The 19,303-nt window shown below is 42.2% G+C and overlaps 4 protein-coding genes across 13 annotated transcripts in view; 2 read left to right on the top strand and 2 right to left on the bottom strand.

The window, feature by feature from the left end:
• Positions 1–19,303, bottom strand: part of LOC125887009 (E3 ubiquitin-protein ligase TRIM21-like) — a 403,613-nt gene that overhangs the window by 96,246 nt on the left and 288,064 nt on the right. The window lies entirely within an intron of this gene.
• Positions 1–19,303, bottom strand: part of LOC125887010 (E3 ubiquitin-protein ligase TRIM21-like) — a 400,559-nt gene that overhangs the window by 112,081 nt on the left and 269,175 nt on the right. The window lies entirely within an intron of this gene.
• LOC125887021 (E3 ubiquitin-protein ligase TRIM21-like) overlaps positions 1–19,303 on the top strand; it is a 156,041-nt gene that overhangs the window by 7,184 nt on the left and 129,554 nt on the right. The window lies entirely within an intron of this gene.
• LOC125887007 (E3 ubiquitin-protein ligase TRIM21-like) overlaps positions 1–19,303 on the top strand; it is a 144,184-nt gene that overhangs the window by 7,187 nt on the left and 117,694 nt on the right. Inside the window, exon 1 of one of the 3 annotated variants that reach the window (XM_049573454.1) lies at positions 556–763. The exons of the other annotated variants lie outside the window; for them this stretch is intronic. Coding sequence (XP_049429411.1) covers positions 611–763 — 153 coding nt within the window. The 5' untranslated portion in view covers positions 556–610. Of the gene's footprint in view, positions 1–555; positions 764–19,303 lie in introns of those variants that run through there. 3 annotated transcript variants of the gene reach the window in all.

The following is a 19,303-nucleotide window of genomic DNA, read 5'->3' as shown; positions in this document are numbered from 1 at the left end:
AATCGTCCTAAAATTTCCCTATGACGAACGACTCCAGAGTGAAGTGAAGAGGGGGTTCCACGGCATTGCTGGAATGCCAAATACTGTTAGAGATAGACTGCACCCACGTGCGCATTAAAGCTCCATCAACAAACTCCATGCAGTTTATGAATAGAAAGAACTACCACTCAATCAACGTGCAGGTAATCTGTGATGCTGACTGCCGCATCCTCAACGTTGTGGCCCGCTGGCCTGAAGGAACCCACGACTGCTTTATTTTATGCAATAGCACAGTGGGAATGCGTTTGGAGGCAGGGGCTGTAAGGGACGGGTGGCTTGCTGGTGAGTAGCTCTTTAAAATATTATATCTTAAGTGTAAACTTTTTATTCTGTTTATGCTACAATGTGTTCTACTATTTAGGTGACTGGGGATATGGTCTGAAAACCTGGCTGATGACTCCCTTTGCCAACCCTCAGACAACTCAAGAGGTGTGCTACAACATGCCCATGCCCATACACGTGCTGTAATAGAGCGCACATTTGGACAGCTCAAGGGTTGCTGGATGTGCTTGGACACAGCTGGCGGTAAGTTACTTTATGCACCCCAGAAGGTGTGCAAAATTGTTATGGCATGCTGTGTCCTGCACAACGTAGCCATAGCACATGGCATCCCCATACCAGCTGTAGCAGAACCTCAACCAGAGGAAGACGCACAGCCAAATGTGGGGCCTCCTGGCAGAGCTGCAGTGCTGGCTTGACACACCTTAATGCATCATCTTTGATGGTAAGTTAAATTTCTCGTTTCAAGTTGTATACCAAATACATTTCATTCAAGGGTTTCTTAATTTTGAAGCAAGTGACACACATTCAATCATGTACGTATTTATTTGTAAAGACATCAAGCAACCGTTTTCGCGTTTCGTTATTATCGATATTTGCGATTCCTGTTGTAATTTCCCTCACTGCATTCAGGAGAGCCAGCTGATTGCGAACAACGTCATCCGTAAGGACGTGGGCAGGTAGACGACATTCCGGGAAAGACTGGGAAACAGATGAAGAAGCTGTTTGAGGTCGAGCTAAAGAGGGTCCAGCAGTCTGCAGTGGAAGTGACACTCGATCCTGATACAGCACAGCCCTATCTCATCCTGTCTGATGATGGAAAACAAGTCAAAGATGGTGATGTGAGGATTAATTTTCTAGACAATCCAGAGAGATTTTATCCTTGTCCCTGTGTTCTGGCAAAGCAGAGTTTCTCTTCAGGAAGATTTTATTATGAGGTTCAGGTTAAAGGGAAGACTAAGTGGGATTTAGGAGTGGCCAGAGAGTCGATCAACAGGAAGGGACCAATCACACTGAGCCCTCAGAATGGTTACTGGACGATATCTCTGAGGAATGAAAATGAGTACAAAGCATTTGCTGACCATGACATCCGTCTCTCTCTGAAGTCTCGGCCTGAGAAGGTGGGGGTGTTTGTGGATTATGAGGAGGGTCTGGTCTCCTTTTATGATGTTGATGCTGCAGCTCTTATCTACTCCTTTACTGGCTGCTCCTTCACTGAGAAACTCTACCCATACTTCAGTCCCTGTCTTAATGGTGGTGATAAAAACTCTGCCCCTCTGATCATCTCTCCTGTCAATCAAGCACGTAGGAGTATTTTACCTAGAAATATTTCATTTTAACTAAAACTAATAGCATCAGTCACACAAAGTAGAACAACCATCTGATTTTCTACAGAAAGACTCACTCTCATTTAATGTAATAAATGTATATTATTGGTGATGTACTGTGAATACATTGTTGATTTTTTTGGGCTACTTCTCATGGAAACAAAAGAAGACAGGAAGTGTCATCTTTCCAATAGCTACTGTTCGTCCCTCCCACTCCATCTCATGTATAGTCTGATTTATTCTAATGGCTTCATTACCTGCCTTCAAGACTGTTGAATCATCAAAAACAAATGTGCTCAGAAATAAGAAGCATTTCTACGTTTCTTAAAGGTCTCTGTGCCAAATTCAGAACTTTATATTGTCTGTTCATTGTATATAGATAACAGTGTGGTCATGCACACTTTATTTGTTAAGAGCTTTTCAAAATAAGATGCTTTCAGCATTTCAGTTTTTACCTTTGCAAAGTGCAATCAATTCATAAAATATGATCCATTGTTACAGATTAAACTACTAAAAGTATATGAAGTAGTTAAAATTAGCTCCACCATGACCAACAACAACATTAAAGTACTGCTTACAAATGAATTCATTGAAATGGTGCAGTAATACAAGAACACTGCAGTATTCACTCTGCATTATGTGTACTTTAAAGCAGCTGTGCGGAACTTTTTAACATTAATAAAACTGTCCCTAGTTCGTATCACCCCCCCTTGAAGATCCGCATATTTATTTGAACCCAACAGCGTTAAAAAAGCCTTTCTCTATATGGCTATTTAGCGTAGCCTCGCTTGGGTCGGACACACAGCAGAAGTCAGCAAACTAGAATACGGCACCCGAGGCGGAAGTGATTCTGCTCGCCCGCAGTGGCCCGCAGCGATTAAACCACAGAAGAAGAAGGAGCCATGTTTACAGTGTTCTTCGAGTCGCAGTACGCAACGAGCATTGCTGAACACATAACACCTAACAGTTTTACCAGAGATGTATCTATGAGGACTTGGTTGTACTTTTGATGTCATGGCGGATAACGAAGGAGCATCATCTAAAATTATCTGTGACTGTGACCATGAACACAAATATACAGCAGGCAGTTGTCCTCAGTTTATAAGAAATTCAGAGCTACACCAGAACATTTATGAACAGGTCTTACTTTACTACTAATTTGTGTGTAACGTTAGCATGTTAGCATGTTTCCACTAATTACTTGGTCTGACCTAACGTTAGTAGTGTTAGCTGCAAGCGAAGGCTGCAGGTAACAGCTTTGCTGAGTTAGGATTATGTTATGTCTTCACTGTGTATCTATCTAAAAGAATACTCCGACGATTTAGGAGTTATGCCCTTTCTCTATCATTTTCATATTGAGACAACATGATCGATATCTTCTTTGTGTCTGTACATCCAGTGGCTGGGTCTCAGCGGTTAGCATGGCGCTTACAGGGGGTCAGTACGTCCTGCGCTGTGATCCACGGAGGGATACACCAGTGAGCAGGCACAGGCACAGACGTAGCCTGTAAACAAAACTCAGCTGTTTATTTAGCCTAGCGATATCTCCGGATTTTAGTAGCTGCGTTGGCCGACTTTGAACGCGATTTTGAAGAGTTTCTTGTAGCGGACACAGATCCAGAGCCATACCTGTTTGAGCCGGAGTACACAGATGAGGAACTCCCATGTGTTGGATGCTGAGCGGGCGAGAAGAGAGGCTGAATCCTCCGCTCCCATTTTGCTGCACAGAATGGGACTCGGTGCTGCCATCGTTGGGGAGATATATCATCAGGAGGACAACCGCCGCAGAGAGTGCATCACAAGGAGTGAAAACTTTGCAGCAATCACTAATCCTGGCGTGATTGAAACTTTTTTTCATGTTTCTAAGATGAACTGGAAAAAACGCCCAGGCCTGCAGGAGCTGATGGACAGCTTTCAGTCGGGTGAGTAATATCGTCCGTGTCGTCTCTTTGTTTGCTTTTACCGAGTGACTTAGCGTACCTGTCCCAGAGCCAGCTGCAGCTGTTGCTCCCCGGTGTATCCCTCCGCGCAAGATGTACTGAGCCCCTACAAGTGCCATGCTAACTGCTGTCTCAATATGAAAATGATAGAGAAAGGGCATAACTCCCAAATCGTCGGAGTATTCTTTTCACATTATACTGCGGACTCAGCAGATAACTTGTTAACTGTTTATTCCTCCTTACACCGAACGTACACGGCTGCTTCTCATTGTTTCCAGTAGGACAACAACGGCTCCTACATTACCCAGAATAACTTGAGGCTCACACTACTACGGTAGCCTTAGTAGCTCAAAACACACAACAGATTAGATTAGATCAGAACAGAAACACGACAGGAGAATTTACTGAGTAATTTTGCTGTTTCCACTAATTACTTGGACTGACCTGACGTTAGTTAATCCTCTCCCTCTCCAAAACAAATGCATGCAGTAATTTCTGGCTGCAGTCGGAATTTTACGACACCAGGCTGTGGGTGTCATACTGCTTCGACCAAAGGGGCGCTATAATCAACGAAAACGAAAAGTTCCGCACAGCTGCTTTAAGGGTCGTTTCATTGTCGACGCACGCACCATAGTCAACACATTGAATGCAAGCGATGTGGGCGACACTTGAAATGCAACACATCGTTTGCGCAATAGAGGGTGGCAGAGTCACTGGTACATTCCGGCTCGGTTAGGTTAGGTTGGGTTCTTTAATGTCCCTATGGGGATAATTGTTTTCACACATTATCAGTCAGGTTGGTTTCAGGGCAGCATACACAACATACAGTATAACAGATAACAGACCCTCTTCCCACATATTCTCCAGATAACAAATAACCCTCTCCCACACATAACACAGAAAACCATATAAACATAAACATGACAGACAATGTACAGGGGTGAAATATTAAATCTACATGTTTTGTTCTAGTACTGCTATTTCATTAGAGTGCAGGGCACTAGAACAGTCATATAAATGGGGGTGCAATCTGTACAGTAATCAACAATCTGCCATCTGCAATCCTCATTGCTTGACGTCAGTAAATCTCCCTAAATCTTGGACTTTTTTAAGAAGACAATCAGCGGTTAAAACATGAAAACAGATATAATCACATTACTTTAAAGACGACAAGAACATCAAGACAGAAATATGTAAAGGACATGAGGCACAATAAGCAAAGATTCTATAAATAAAATTAAAGTCTTGTCCTGTTTGAGCTCTGAACCAGAAAACCAAAACTGTGTTCTGGTCTGTCAAACTTGTGAGTGACTCGTGAACTTTCTTCAGGGACAAAACCAGTTGGGTTTCCATCACTTCAGACGCTCTGAAGGCTCTAAAGTACACATGAATCACTCATCCAAACTTTTGATGCCCCATCCATCTTCCCCTGGCCAGTGGACACTGGGGTCGATCAGTGCTGATATGGCTGTGTCACAGAGCCACTCACAAGGTCTTAATAAGCACAGGAAGCATCAATAGATGGATAGGACCGAGAGCTGGACACAGTTACAGACTCTGTCGCAGCGGTGGAATGTGAACAGGTACTTACAAATTAAGGTTTATACTTGTACTTCTATTCACCTCAAAGACAAATATTGTACCTTCGACTTCACTACATTTGTTTGACAGCTTTAGTTACTTTTCAGATTCAGATTATTGCTAAAAGATATAATGAATAAGTAAATTATAATGTATTATTATGGATAGATGATTGCTACATGGCAGTACAATAAGAACCTTAGCCCCACATTTACCAGCTTCAAAAGTAAAGAACGAACACATTAATGCATCAGTGATTAAGTTCCATATTATGTGTCATTCTAAAAAGTGCCATTCTGCATACGGTACTTTTACTTTTGGTACTTTAGGTACATTTTGATACTGGTACTTTTGTACTTTTACATGTGTCAGATTTTGAATGCAGGTATTTAAACAGTGTGAAATTACTACTTTTACCTACGTAAAAGATTTGAGTACTTCTTCAGCCACTGATCTGTCTTAGGGTTCATCGCAATATCTCTCCTCAACTCCTCTATCGTCTGTCCTCGATCACTTGACCCAGACATCCTGTCCGATATGATGCTGATTTATTAAAATATTATCAGACCCACTTATCAGTTTGTTTTCAATCTCCAGTTGTTTTAATTATGAAAGCTTGAGTTATTAAAATGCTTTACAGGTGACCTGTAATTTATGTTCATGGTTCAACCTCCATTTGACATGAACTCTCATGTAAATCAGCATCACATCAGTTTGACCTGTCCCCTCAACTACACAGGCTAAATACATTTTGTCTGACTGTAAGGTTCATACTTTCAGAGGAAAAAATAAACACAGTCAGGGCTTCACATCTGTACATCAGTCACACAGCATGTTTTCTGTTAAGAGAATAAACCTTCAAATCAGACAAATAGAATTTAAATCTAGTATAGTATAGTTGTTTTATCTAAAACGTCATCTTGTTGAGTCAACATCTGAACTAATCAGCTGTTAGATCAGGTGAGACCCAGGCGTTTCCCATCATGCCGTGGTTCTTGCAGTTGGTGGAGAGCAACTGCAGCGCCTGGCTCTAAAGTCTGCGACCACCTTGATCTTATTATGCGGCAATCGCCGGTGATCGAATCTGTGCGCAGGCCTGGCTCATCTCGAATGAGCCTATTGATTGGACAGCTCAGCGCTGCAGCTGACTGAATGATCTGATACATCACAACACTGGAGTTTTGCACCAGAGGGAAGACAGATAACAGATGAAACCCAAGTTTTATGTTTTATTTGCTTTCTGATTCACCATGGAGTTAAAATCTGGACAAGAAAAGGAAACAAACGTTCTTCATTTATTAAAAAAGATATTTTCCTTCACGATCTGTTATGTCCCTCATCAATTTTTATTATTGATACAACCACAGTTAGAGTCTGTCTGTCAGCAGGAAACAATTAGAGTTAAATTTCTCCAGTCACCTTGAGGCGTCCTGTTCCATATATCTAACAAGTTTAGTAAAAATCCATATGGCAGTTAGGTCTAGATAAGAAATGAGCTCTCTAGCGCCCCCATTTTGTTTGATGGGGTCAATAATGGAGGGGTCCCCTCAGATTATGTGTGGTCATATGCCTACAAAGTTGCGTGGTGATGGGTGAAACCCTTGAGATGTTATACACCTTTATGTGATGAGCCACGCCCTCCGCAATATTCATTGCCTTATAGAAGCTCAGTTTTAGGAAGTTTTCCAACTTTTGCCAAGAGGGAACTTTAGATATTGCTCCCTAGATTATGTTCACCCAGTTTCATGCAGATCGCTCAAACTTCCTAGGAAGAGATCCATTTGAAGTATTTTCAAAAAATTCAAAATGGTGGAAAATCTATATAAGCGGAAGTTATGGGTTCTTGAGGCAAATGTGTTCCTCATGAGGAGAGGCATCTCTGTGCAAAGTTTCATGTCTCTACCACATACGGGGCATGAGATATGCCCATTCAAAGTTTGCCATTTCAATGGGTTGCTATAGCATCTATAATGATAACTAGAAACCAGGTTCCAAGATGGCGCCTCGAGTTGCTCTGCCTGGCGCATACACTCAAAAAGTTTGCAGCTTCCAGGCTTAGTTTCATGGTATGAAACTGAATATGTGCAGTTGTGTTTCTCCTGCTGGCCCCGCCCGTGAGATCCCACTTAGCTTATAGATGTTACACTGTGATGACGTCACAGATTTTTAAATTGTTTTCCTTGGCTTGAGGAAAGTTTAACAAATATAAAACCATCATGGATCAAAACTTCAGAAGAGAAAGAGTCATGACTGACCTTGTTTGCAGTTTGAGGTGTCAACAGTTTAACAGACGTCTCTTTTAAAATGGTGGTCTGTGGGGAAAATCTCTTTTTTGGCTGCAAGGGTTTTTTGTTTTTCAGTGCAATACTGTGAGTGGCCACTGGGAAAAACTGGAAGGAAGGCTGAGCTGCATTCCTCGGGGCCTGGAATGTCGGTGTGAAATTCCTGCAGTGAACAGGTAGTGTGAAAGGGGCTTTGGTGTTTTCCTTATTGTTTTCTTGTTCGACATGTGAACTGTGTTTCTAAACTTTATGATAAAATAACCTTTAAACAGGTGGTGCTTTTCAGTCACCGATTACTTGAGTCTTTTCTCTTCAAACCTCCTTCAGACTGCAGTTCATCAGATCCACGCTACCAGCTCTCTGTTTTCACTCCTGTATTCACAGAGGCTTGTACAGAGGCCAGAGCTTGAGTCACAGCTGAAGTTAAACAGTGATTTAACCATCTGTCAAACCAAACTACGCGGTGCGTCCGTCATTACTGATGCATGTTTTTTACCTCAGTGATGTTCAAACCACAAAATCTGGGTATTTTTGGCAACCTGTAGATTGTGCCTTTGTTTGTATACTGCACACTACATGCTACACTTCAGGCAAATCAGTAACATACTGCTAGTAGGCATTATTAGATCCAGCCTCAGTGTACAGGTGGGAGGCGGACGTGTCAATCACTACGTCAAAACAATGGGATCCAGTCCGTCTTTGTCTGCGCTGCAGGTAGGTCAGTTTGTGTTAAAGCCAGGGTCAATGCCTGAAGTTTCATCGTCTGTGTTCTTGCCTGACACTTTCCCATCTGTCCTCCTGCAGCACCGGACCACAACAGCAATATTGACAATTTTACATATGTTGAAAGGCGTCCGTCATCAGTCTGTCATGTATGTTTTAAAATCTTGTCAAATAAATCTGACTGTTAGCACAGCTGTCAATCACACACCAACACACACACGCAGCACGGAGTCCAATAACTTATCGATCAGCTGATTCATAAACACAGCAGGAAAATATTCAGCTGCTCCACATTTGCATGACGGAATGAACATTGAATATCTGTCAGCCTCCACGCACACTCATTAGCATATTTCACGCCTTCAATTAGCTCTGACACAATTGGCTACTGAGCTTGCAAAAAATAAATCTTTGTACAAGGTTACTGGCTGCAAGTGTGTGTGTGTGTTTACAAACTGCAGTCTAAGCAGGTAACGTGCAAAACAGCTGATTCAATGAGAAAATGACAAACAGCGAGTCAAACTGAACAGTGAAGGTGTTTTTTTTTTACATCATTTTAAACTTTTTTAATTAGATTAACTTTTAAGAGATGATGTTAGAACGAGAGGAGAGAGAAAGAGATGACATGCAGCAAACTTCTTGAAACATTGTCTCTCTAACTGAAACAGTTTGCAGCGGCGTCAGACTGTGATGATGTTTTTAAAGGCCCGGCTAACTTCAAGATGCAAGCGCAGGTCAGGCTTCACGACATAATCTGGCATGTTCAAGGATATGAACTCATATAAACTGCTGTAACTCTGTTAATAAGACAGTGTGAAGCTGTAAGACACAAGCTGTTTTTCTTTGTTTGAAGAAAACACTGTCTGAGGCTACAGGCCTGTAGGACTCTAAGGGATCAAGGTTTAAACCAGACTACTTAATGTAGTAAATGAACCAGGCCTGCCACCTCCTGCAGGTCTGGGGAGGCGTAAAGCAGGAGAAAGCAAAGCGAGCGAGGACAAAGGAGGAAGAAGAAAAAACAACAACAAATACCTGCTTAAAAAAACAAAACAAAATTAAACCACAAGCCGCTCTAGACAGTTCTCATAATCCCAGCAGACGTTAATTAAAAAGAATACATGCTTCGTCTATTTTTGACGGAGGCAACGCCTGATCTCACATCCATGTTTCCCTCACTTGCGTCTCTTTCTTGTGTCTTCGCCCCGCCCTCATAAGACACAGGAGAGAGATGCGAGGAGAGAAGGAACAAGGAAATATGTCTTTAGAGAAATGAGACATCTTTTCCACTAAAGCATCACGTGAAGCAACGCCCATTTGTGATGACGGCAGCAGCTGGTCACAGCTGGATCAGCTGTCAGGAGGCTTTGTTACCAGCTACAGAAACTTTAAATGGAGTTTGTGTCTGCCCACAGAGCATGTTATATATACATATTTAATGATACAGATACAGAGCCCGTTCTCAGTAACAGAGCAGCAGTGTTTTTTCCTCTGTCTAACAATCACCTGCACATGAACAACAACCTGTAACAAATGGGTCCTGCTCAGAGGGACAGCATGTCAGTTTATGCTCATTACATGGATTTCCTCTTTTCAAAATAAACTTCTGTTTTCACGGGAAATGTACAGTTTCTGCTCATTTAATGCATTATGTCTCTTTTTAAAATAAATGCAACAAAAGTACGTGTTTAGTAGTGTTAGCCATTTTAGCTCTAGTCTCAGTCTTAAGATGAAAATGTTTATTAGTTTTGGTCACATTTTAGTCATTTTTATCCATCATACTTTATTTGACATAACGTTTCAGTCCTGATGTTTTCTATTTGTTTTTTAATCTCTAATCCAGTGAGGCTAATTCATGTCTCATAGATTAGAATCAAGGTGACAGGTTGTATAAAACAATGTGTGTGTCATGTCTCCAGCAGTGTGTGACAGGTTTAAGGGCTGATTTACGAGCACACACTTACTGATCATCATTTGAAAAGCTCAGCATCTCTCTATTTATGCTCTCAACAAATAACTAATATGAGCCAACTAGGATTTGTCCCCAGGTTCATTGTAAACTCTGACTTATCCATGTGACTGTTAAGAAGCAGAAACACAACTTGTTTCTTCATGTGCAACATGTTAGTCTGGAGGTTTAAACTGGTGTCCTCTCACAGAGTTGCTGATTCAAACTAAACTTTCATCTCTGTCAGAGAAAACTGATCTGAGTTCAGACTGTTTACTTACAGCACAGCTACACTCACAGATAACTGAGCCTCCTACCTGCCTGTCAAACACCATCAACCCACAAACCTTCTCCAGTCCGGACTGAGTGGAGTCCTGCGGGGTGAAGCTGTGAAGTCCAGCAGCTGCTGGCCGCTTGCTCCGCTGCCGTTCAGCAGCTAGTGACATCCTGGTGCAGGCTATTTACTGGAGTTTACCAGCTTGTCACTCATGCAGCATTTGAAGTTAATTACAAACACGACCTTTTCAAAGTCGAAAAGTCCACTACTGACATTTTTGTCATGTCTCATCAACAAAAATGAAAGGTCAAGGTCTGTTTGCAGCTCGGCATGTTCTCGTCATCATGGAAAAAAGTTCATTGACAAAAAAAAATTTGTCAGCAAAATTAGCCTTGGAGGTTAGATAAAAAAAAAATAAAAACATGGTCTAAAATAAGTATGCTTGTTACTAATGTAATACAATGTCATGTGACATAGGTGACGTGACGTACATCACTAGCATTGTACGCTAAACATACGAACACACTCATCACACATGTTGTTAAAACAACTCGCCTAACTTTTGGTTTCAATCTGGACACAAACTGGGCTCCTGGGTGAAACCTCCCCTCCTGCCAGCCCACTGTGGGACTTCTCGCTCTTTTTACTAGTTGCTCAGAGCATCAACAAATGTTGCTGCCCATGTTGCAGCTAAAGGGCGCCCCTGTGCATCAGTGTCTGACACCACTGGCTAAGTGTCATTTTTTGACAACTTGGGAACACAATTAAAACAGACAAAAAAAACAAAAGACACCATTTGACTACACAGCCTCGAATTACTTCTGCTAGAAGACGACCAATGAATCAAAATCTGCAGGTCCATAAAATCATGCAGGCAAAGTGCTCTGTCTGAAACACTCCTGGTGCGATATGACGCCATGTGGAGGATGAAACAAAAGCGGGTACAGAGGTACCTCATGTTAATTATACAGTTACTTATCTTGTCTGTGTTTTTATTTCTGTATTTCTTTTTGGCCGTTTGTTGTTCGCTCTGTCTCTTGCCTGTTCATACATCATATGTATCTTCCTCTTAATCACCTTTCTTTAGCTTTAACAGCTTATTGGTTGCTAAAGATTGTTCATTAAACCTTCACATCCGTTTCTCCTCTTAATAATTTGCAGTCATAAAATTAACTTTGTTATCTTAAAAATATTGTTTCTTTCTCTGACAGGATTATGTCCAAAACTAACCAAAAAATCTAGATCTCCCATCCAAGTGTTTACAACGTTCACAGCAACACCACCAGCAACGGCTGCATCTGCTTCCTGACGGACAGCTGTGTTGTGATTTAAGAGCCGGAGCAGAGAAACTCATCTCAGCAGCCACAAATGGAGCTGTCAACAGCCCGATAACACCACCGCCCCGCATCTACCCCCCCCCCCACCCCAGGTCCGATAATATGACTCGACACCTATGGGTGACATATGACTGCGAGGCTATAAGCCTGATAGCATCTCCATCTCGCTGACTGAGCTCTGAGGTGAGGGAGGAAGACGTTATGCTGTGGAGGCGTTATTGTTTGACAGATGACATAATCAGGGTGAGGAGGAGGTGACGGACGGTATGGCAGGTAGGTAGAGTTGTGTCAATAAAAACACCAGCGGGAAGCATTCAGATTTAAACTTTACACAACAGAACTGAGGTAGGTAACGTGTACTGGCAGCAGCATCAGGTCAAATAACAACTCCAACTGTCTCCGGAGCCGGAGATTGATGCAGTCTTAACAAGGTGCAGGCTTAAAACACAATTGAGAGAAATGTCCATTCTGCTGTCGCCTCAAGCAACAAGGTCACTCACTGGCTTTGACTTCTTAACACAGACAGATTCTAACACAGACTTGTGAGGACGCTTAGTGATAAATTACAGCCCCTCAAACAGCCCTTTGAAGAAGTAAGTAAAATGTCCTCAGGTATTCTCATCAGCAAAACCAATCTTTCTTCCAAAAAAAAAAAAAAAGATTTAAAGGCGCTGTATGTAAGAATGTGGCCAAAACGGTTACTGCACTCAAATTCAAAATACTGCCGCGAGTCGTGTCCGCCCCCCCTCCCCTACAGATTCGAGGTTGCTGGACAGCGGCACGCTGGAGACTGATTTGTTTGCCCATGGGCGGCTGCCGTGGCAGGGCCGCTTCGCTGCGTCCTTGATCTTCCGTTTTCCAGCGGACTGTTCGAGCAAGTCCGGCTTCTCTGCTGCTAACGCTGCTGCCGGGATACAGCGGAGGAGGAGCCAGCTGCTAATGCTGCTTGCCGTGCTGCTGTAGCTCAGTCGTAACTGTAACTGATGCTGAGACTCTACTGACTGTGTGACTGGTAGACGGCGGTGGGTGGCGCAACAGGCCAAAACACAAATTCAAAACATAAACATGATTTGCGGACCGTAAATTTTTTTTTAAATGCGAATATTCTGGCTGTACTATTGTTGTCGGTGAGATCAGTATGTTATATGAACATTATTCCTTAGTCTCTGTGACATATTAGGAGGATTTTACGACTATTTGCTTTAGATTTCTTACATATAGCTCCTTTAACCTTTTGGGGATAAGTCTGGAAAAACAAAATCTAATTTGAAACTTTCCAAAACCATTTTCATCTTGTCAAAAATATCTAAAAAATAATAAAAAAAGAATTTAAAAAATATTGAAACTTTTCCAAAATGTCCTCACTTTGCAAAAATATCTTTATTTTGGTAAAAAAAAAAATGTTTACTTTCTGAAAAATGCCTGATCTTAAAAAAAAAAAAAAAATTAAAGTGCCTTTATTTCAAAAAATGTTTTTTTCAAAAATGTTTTAATTTTCCCCCCAAAATTTAAAGTTTACAAAAACTTGTTCAGTTCCCAAAGATCTCCAGAAATATCTGATCTTTAAAAAAAATAACATTTTTTATTTTTATTTTTAGAAATTAATTAATTAATTAATTAATTAATTAAACACCAACTTTCCAAAAATGTCAAATCTTTGCTAAACTTAAAAAAAAAAAAATTACAAATGTATTAGAACTTTTTAGAACTTTTTAAACGCTACTTTGGAAAAATGTTTTCTCAGTCAAAAAGTTAAACACTACACCACATTTTCCTTCAAAAGATTCCAGGCTTTACAAACACATATTAAGTGCATGAATGAACTTACCTGCTGCGATGCTGCTGCTCTGATCAGAATTATTACATCAAATCAATTCAGTGTTGTCACAAAGACAAAACCACCTTCTTTCCTGTCAGTAATCAACCTGCTGATGTCGTGGTGACAAACTAATGATGCGGTAATGATGGAAAATTGAGAAGAGAAACATCAGGACGATCTCACACAGCTGCTGGACTCTCTGCTGACGACAGGTGAAAATATTCGACACACTAAAGGAGAGGACTCACACTGTGGGTACTGATATCATCACACGTTTGGCAGCTACAACACAACTCCTAGGTTTTTACTTTTTTTTGTGGAGTAAACAAAATGTTATATATTCTGGACCACCAGATGTTAAATCTAAAATCGTATTGGCAAAGACTTCTGTTTGTTCCTGACTGTCAAAATGTCCCACTTTACTTTACTTTCCATCTCTCCGATGAGAAAAATACAGCTTCCTCCTGACCTCCAGGTCAGACCACAATCTTCCACTGAGGACGTCGCCTGTCACTGAATGGAGCGGCGGGCGCTGTCATCTTTTCGATATTCAATCGCTGACCTGCTCACTTTATCTGCTTTCATTTTTTTCCCCCTCTGTAATGAAATGAAGAGCAAACAGCCCGCCTGTCCTCCGTGCATCAATGAGGTCGCTGACGAGAGGGTAATCAAATTGTTCATTTTCAATTTTTCATTTCTTTCATTATTTAAAAAGGTGCTGTCAACTGCTCGGCCTCAGACTGACCTTCACTGATTATTATTTGTGCAATACTTTCACTGTCAATTCGCCACCTCTCACCTCCTCCTCCTCCACCCTTCATCATCTCCTTCCAGCCGCCTGTCAAACTTTCATCTGGCCTCCTTAAACTGAGGAGTAAATAACCACCACCCCATAAATCTGTTAATCACTTTACACATCATATTGTAATATAAGTTGGCATCTCAGGTCTCCGTTTAATTCACACTGTGCCATTGTTGGGTTTTTTTCTTCAGTCATTGTGGCTACACTGGCTGAAATCAATGACTCATAAACTTTAATTAAAAGTTGTTAAGTGACTAAAAGTTTGATGACAATGAAAAGGCAAGACAGTTTATTTAGAGCCGAGTCCTGCGCTGCGTTGGGTATTCGATGGGTAACCCACAAAAAGCTGTGTCACGGGTAAAATTATGTATATGTGTGAATTCACAGGTACGGGTAAAAATGAACTCCAGGTGGGTGGGCTGGGGGCTGCAGTTCCTTTTATTTTGAAAGTCAGTGACACAAGTGTAACCTTTGACCCCGTGGTCTCATTGGTCACTGACGTGGAGGACTCCAGCCATGAAACTTTGCAGCCCGAGGATGAGGTGGCAGCCTACATGGAGTTCAAGACACCCAAGGAGGATCCTTTGGAGGTTTGATGGTGGTGGAAGGAGCATGCTAACATGTTTCCTAACCTGGCAGTGTTTGAATGTTTTCACCATCCAGTCAAAGAGACGTCCAATTCAAGAACGGAGAACAAGCTTCATGTGAGGGACTGGAGCCTGGGGGCTTTGATCACGGGTGTGGGTCCGGTTGTGGAGCTTTTATCAAAGGGTGTGACTTTGACTTAGACATAATGGGTAGTGGGTCAGTTCTGGTACTGAGCTCTACGGGTATGGGCAGGTGCAGGTTTTCAAAACTGGACCAGTGCAGGACTCTGACTTAGAAGGTGTATTTAAAGGTCCAGTTTGTAAGATTAAAGGGGGTTTAGTGGCATCTATTGATGAGGACTGCAGACTGCAACCAGCTGAAACTTCTCCTGGTTAGAATTCTGTCAGTGCTCATTGATGAGGAGGTTTTTACCAGGAGCTGGATTATTCCACAGAGGTCTCTACCTCTTCAAAACATACTGACAAAGTAATTTAAACCAGTAAAAACACTGAATTAAGCAGTTTTCTGTTACAAATAAGTATTTCTCCAACGTTGTTTGGCGTGTGGCCGTGGGCTGCTAGCTGCTAGGTTTTTACTGGGAGCTGAATTATCCACAGAGGTCTCTTTGTCTCAAACAAACAGACCAGCTGATTTAAACCATTAAAAACATTAAATAAAGCAGTTGCACATGAGTATATTTGTATATCGTGTGTGAGAGGAAATAATTCTCAAAAGGGAAACCTGAAGACCGACAGGATGGATTCAAGATTCTAGTTAGCCAGTTAGCATATCAACAACACAACCTGATGCTGAAAGAACAAATAATATTTTGTGCCCTGGTGAACAATAACACAAACAGTTACGAACCGTTTCTGCTAAAGAGCTCAGCAGTTGCCTAATATCACAAGTTTTCATCTTGACTTAAAGGGCCAGTGTGTAAAATGGGTTGAAAACAGTGACATCAGTGGTCAAATTCTAGATTGCAGGGCTCACTCGCTCACCCCTCGGTCGGGTAAATGACGGTGGCCTCGTAGGGACAAAAAGCCTTGTGCAGACACAAGTTTTTCAGGAGTAGGTCTATCTAGTGATGAGGTGAATATTTATTTAGAGATCTAAACCATGTTACGATATTGCAATGAATCCCTCACAAGCAGGAGACCAGAGTAGCGTTCGGGAAAAAGGCCCGTTTATTTGAGCACTCCAGAAACTCCGGTAACACTCCAGGGGGTAAAAGACTCCGTCCCAAACTCTGACTCTTCTAGCGTAACACACACAGTTCATACACACATACTCGTTTACCATACCGAGTGGGTACCCCCTCCCCTCTCTGCTCCACCAATCTCCAGCCCGCACACTGACTGACAGCGTAGCCTGTAAACAGAGCTCAGCTGTTTATTTAGCCTAGCAATATCTCCGGACTATAGTAGCTGCAATGGACGACTTTGAACGCGATTTTGAAGAGTTTCTTGTAGCGGACACAGACCCAGAGCCATACCTGTTTGAGCCGGAGCACACAGATGAGGAACTCCATGTGTTGGATGCTGAGCGGGCGAGAAGAGAGGCTGAATGCACAGAATGGGATTCGGTGCTACTGCTACCATCGTTGGGGAGATATATCACCAGGAGGAAAAGCGCCGCAGAGAGTGCATCACAAGGAGTGAAGTTGTGTCTTCTTTTCCTCGCAGATGACGGTTCGGGTTCATTCTCTCCTGTTGCGTGGTAAGTGTGGTCCATTCGCAAACTTTATAACTAAAAAAACTTTTCACTACTCTCTATCGACGAACTACTATCGACGAACTACTAACACTCTCTGCTGTTTCCTCCTCCTTCTTCCTTCCTTCCGCTGTCTTCGTTGGTTTATTTATACACGCGAAAGGCGTTCTCTGGCTGGCTGGATTGTCCGCTCGGGCTGCCGTACATACATGGCAGCGCAAGATGGCGACCTCTCTAAAGCAAGGCCCTTCATCTTCTAACCGCTTCATCCTCTTGAGGGTCGCGGGGGGCTGGAGCCTATGCCAGCTGACATCGGGCGAGAGGCAGGGTTCACCCTGGACAGGTCGCCAGACTATCACAGGGCTGACACATAGAGACAAACAACCATTCACACTCACATTCACACCTACGGTCAATTTAGAGTTATCAATTAACCTAGTCCCCAGTCTGCATGTCTTTGGACTGTGGGAGGAAGCTTTAGTGCCCGGAGAGAACCCACGCTGACACAGGGAGAACATGCAAAGTCCGCACAGATATATATATATATATATATATATAAATTAAAAAGCATAATTATAAGGCGACGAAAACCAAACGAATTTTATTTTATAGCGATTATACACTTATATAAACATATTCATGGGTAGAATATTCAGATTCAGATTTGACAGTAAACCATGCCAAATATTACACACTGGCCCTTTAAGCTGTTTGTTTACTTTCCTCACTTCTGCTTGTCTTCTGATCTAAACTTCAAACCTGAGTGATTTCATTCCCTGACAGGCTTTGCCATCTCCGATGCTAATTCACCATTCGCTGAATTGGCCAAAGAATAAAGCTGACAAGGGCCCACAAGGGTGACAGACGCTCACCAGTGGCCTGATGCTGACCAAGAGCCAACTGTTGGCTTGGTGTTTCAGGGCCCTAATAGGTTATTTGCAAGCTTAAAGCACTGGTTTGTATTAGTGATCTGTTCCAGAGACGAAGTGGATTTGATGTGTTCTCATCCTGCCTGACATCTGACGTCCTGTCAGTCTGCTGTCAGCGATGTTTCAGGAGGAATCATCCACATCTTATTTCAGATGTTAAAGCAGCAGGACACTGAATGTCTACAGCTCCAAACACTGACAGATAAATGCTTTTATAACCTCCACCCCCTCCACACCTCCACCTCTCCACCCCTCCGTCCAGGGCTGGTGGGGATTGAGTGGGGTGGCTGCAGAGGTCAGAGGTCAGGTGATGGAAGGATACAGTCCATCAGCTCCGACAGTCTGAGCAGAGAGGATAAAACCAGACATCAGAGTCAAACTCCCAATGGAGACAAATCTATTAGAGGGAGAGAGATGGAGGAGGAGGAGGAGGAGGAGGCGATACTTCGACTCTCCATCACTGTGGAAACAAAGAAAAGCCAAACAATTTGAAACTAAATACCTGTAGTTGTAGAATTTAGCTACGACTGAATACATTTATGTGACTAGAATATTTTTTGCAAATTTCCAGTCGTGGAATAAAACATAACAAACTGATTTTAAGTATAAAATAAGATAAAATTTAAATGTCTAATATTAAAGTAAATCCAGGTTCATGCTTCAGTCATTTTGGGAGTCAAACAGAAAATAGAAAATGAAATATAAATACAAATAAATAAATATTAGTGGAAATAAATATCTGTCTGACACCCAACATTCAAAAACGCACCAAACGACCAAATGCTACCGAATAATCTAACGCCCCCAAACAACCCAGACATCCAAACAAACCAAATAACCAAACGCACCCAAACAACTAAACACATCTAAACAACCATACACACTCCACCAGCCAAGACCCTTGTTGTTCAGAACTCCCTCTGTTTCACCTGAACACACCTGACTTAACTGAGCCACATCACCACCTGCTGCTTGACACCAGTTATCAGGATCAGTGAAGCCAGACGAGCCAAAGAGAGACTGACTCAGCTGAACTCGCCGGTCCCTGCATGTCCTCCTCCCTCCACTTGTAAATTCTCCTCCATGTTTCCTCCTCTGCTGCCTAATAACTCAGCGCAGTTATAAATGTATGAATCAAAAGCTTATAAATTAATATCCAGCAGGCTTGTCTGAAACAGTTTGTGGCGTAATTCATCTTCTGAGCTCATGATCGGGTTATGTAAGTAAATATGGGAGCAATCCATAACCGGCGACCTTGCTAGTCGCCCCTCGGAGGTCACCGCTAATTGGTGGTGGGAACGAGCGAATAAGCAAGAGGCGTCCGACTGCAGGCGTCAATAAAACGATTTCCTGCTCCCATGCAGTGCAGCGACTCAACACAAAGGAGACAAATCCTGAGTTCAGAGGTCAAAGGTTAAGAAAAGACAAATTAATCAAACACTAACAATATTTTCTTCTGTCTTGTTCTTCAGCTAATTTACTTCAGACGGCGTTTGTGTTTTAATTGTAGAGTTGTGTAAACTTTATTCAAGGGTCATACCCAGAGGAGTGGATCAAATACAGGACTCCATAGCTGAGAGGCCCCTCAGAAAGCCTTGGATTAAAAGTTTAGGTTTGACGCCACTGTGGGCTGAATTAATAGTTTAACTTGTGTTTTGGGTTCCTGGCAGCTTCATACTTGTAACTGAGTTTGTGCATAAAATAACAACACCATGCATGTG

This window comes from Epinephelus fuscoguttatus, linkage group LG4, assembly GCF_011397635.1.
Source record: "Epinephelus fuscoguttatus linkage group LG4, E.fuscoguttatus.final_Chr_v1".
NCBI lineage: Eukaryota > Metazoa > Chordata > Actinopteri > Perciformes > Serranidae > Epinephelus > Epinephelus fuscoguttatus.
The sequence above is the reverse complement of the archived record's forward strand: the minus strand, read 5'-3'. Positions and strand labels throughout refer to the sequence as shown.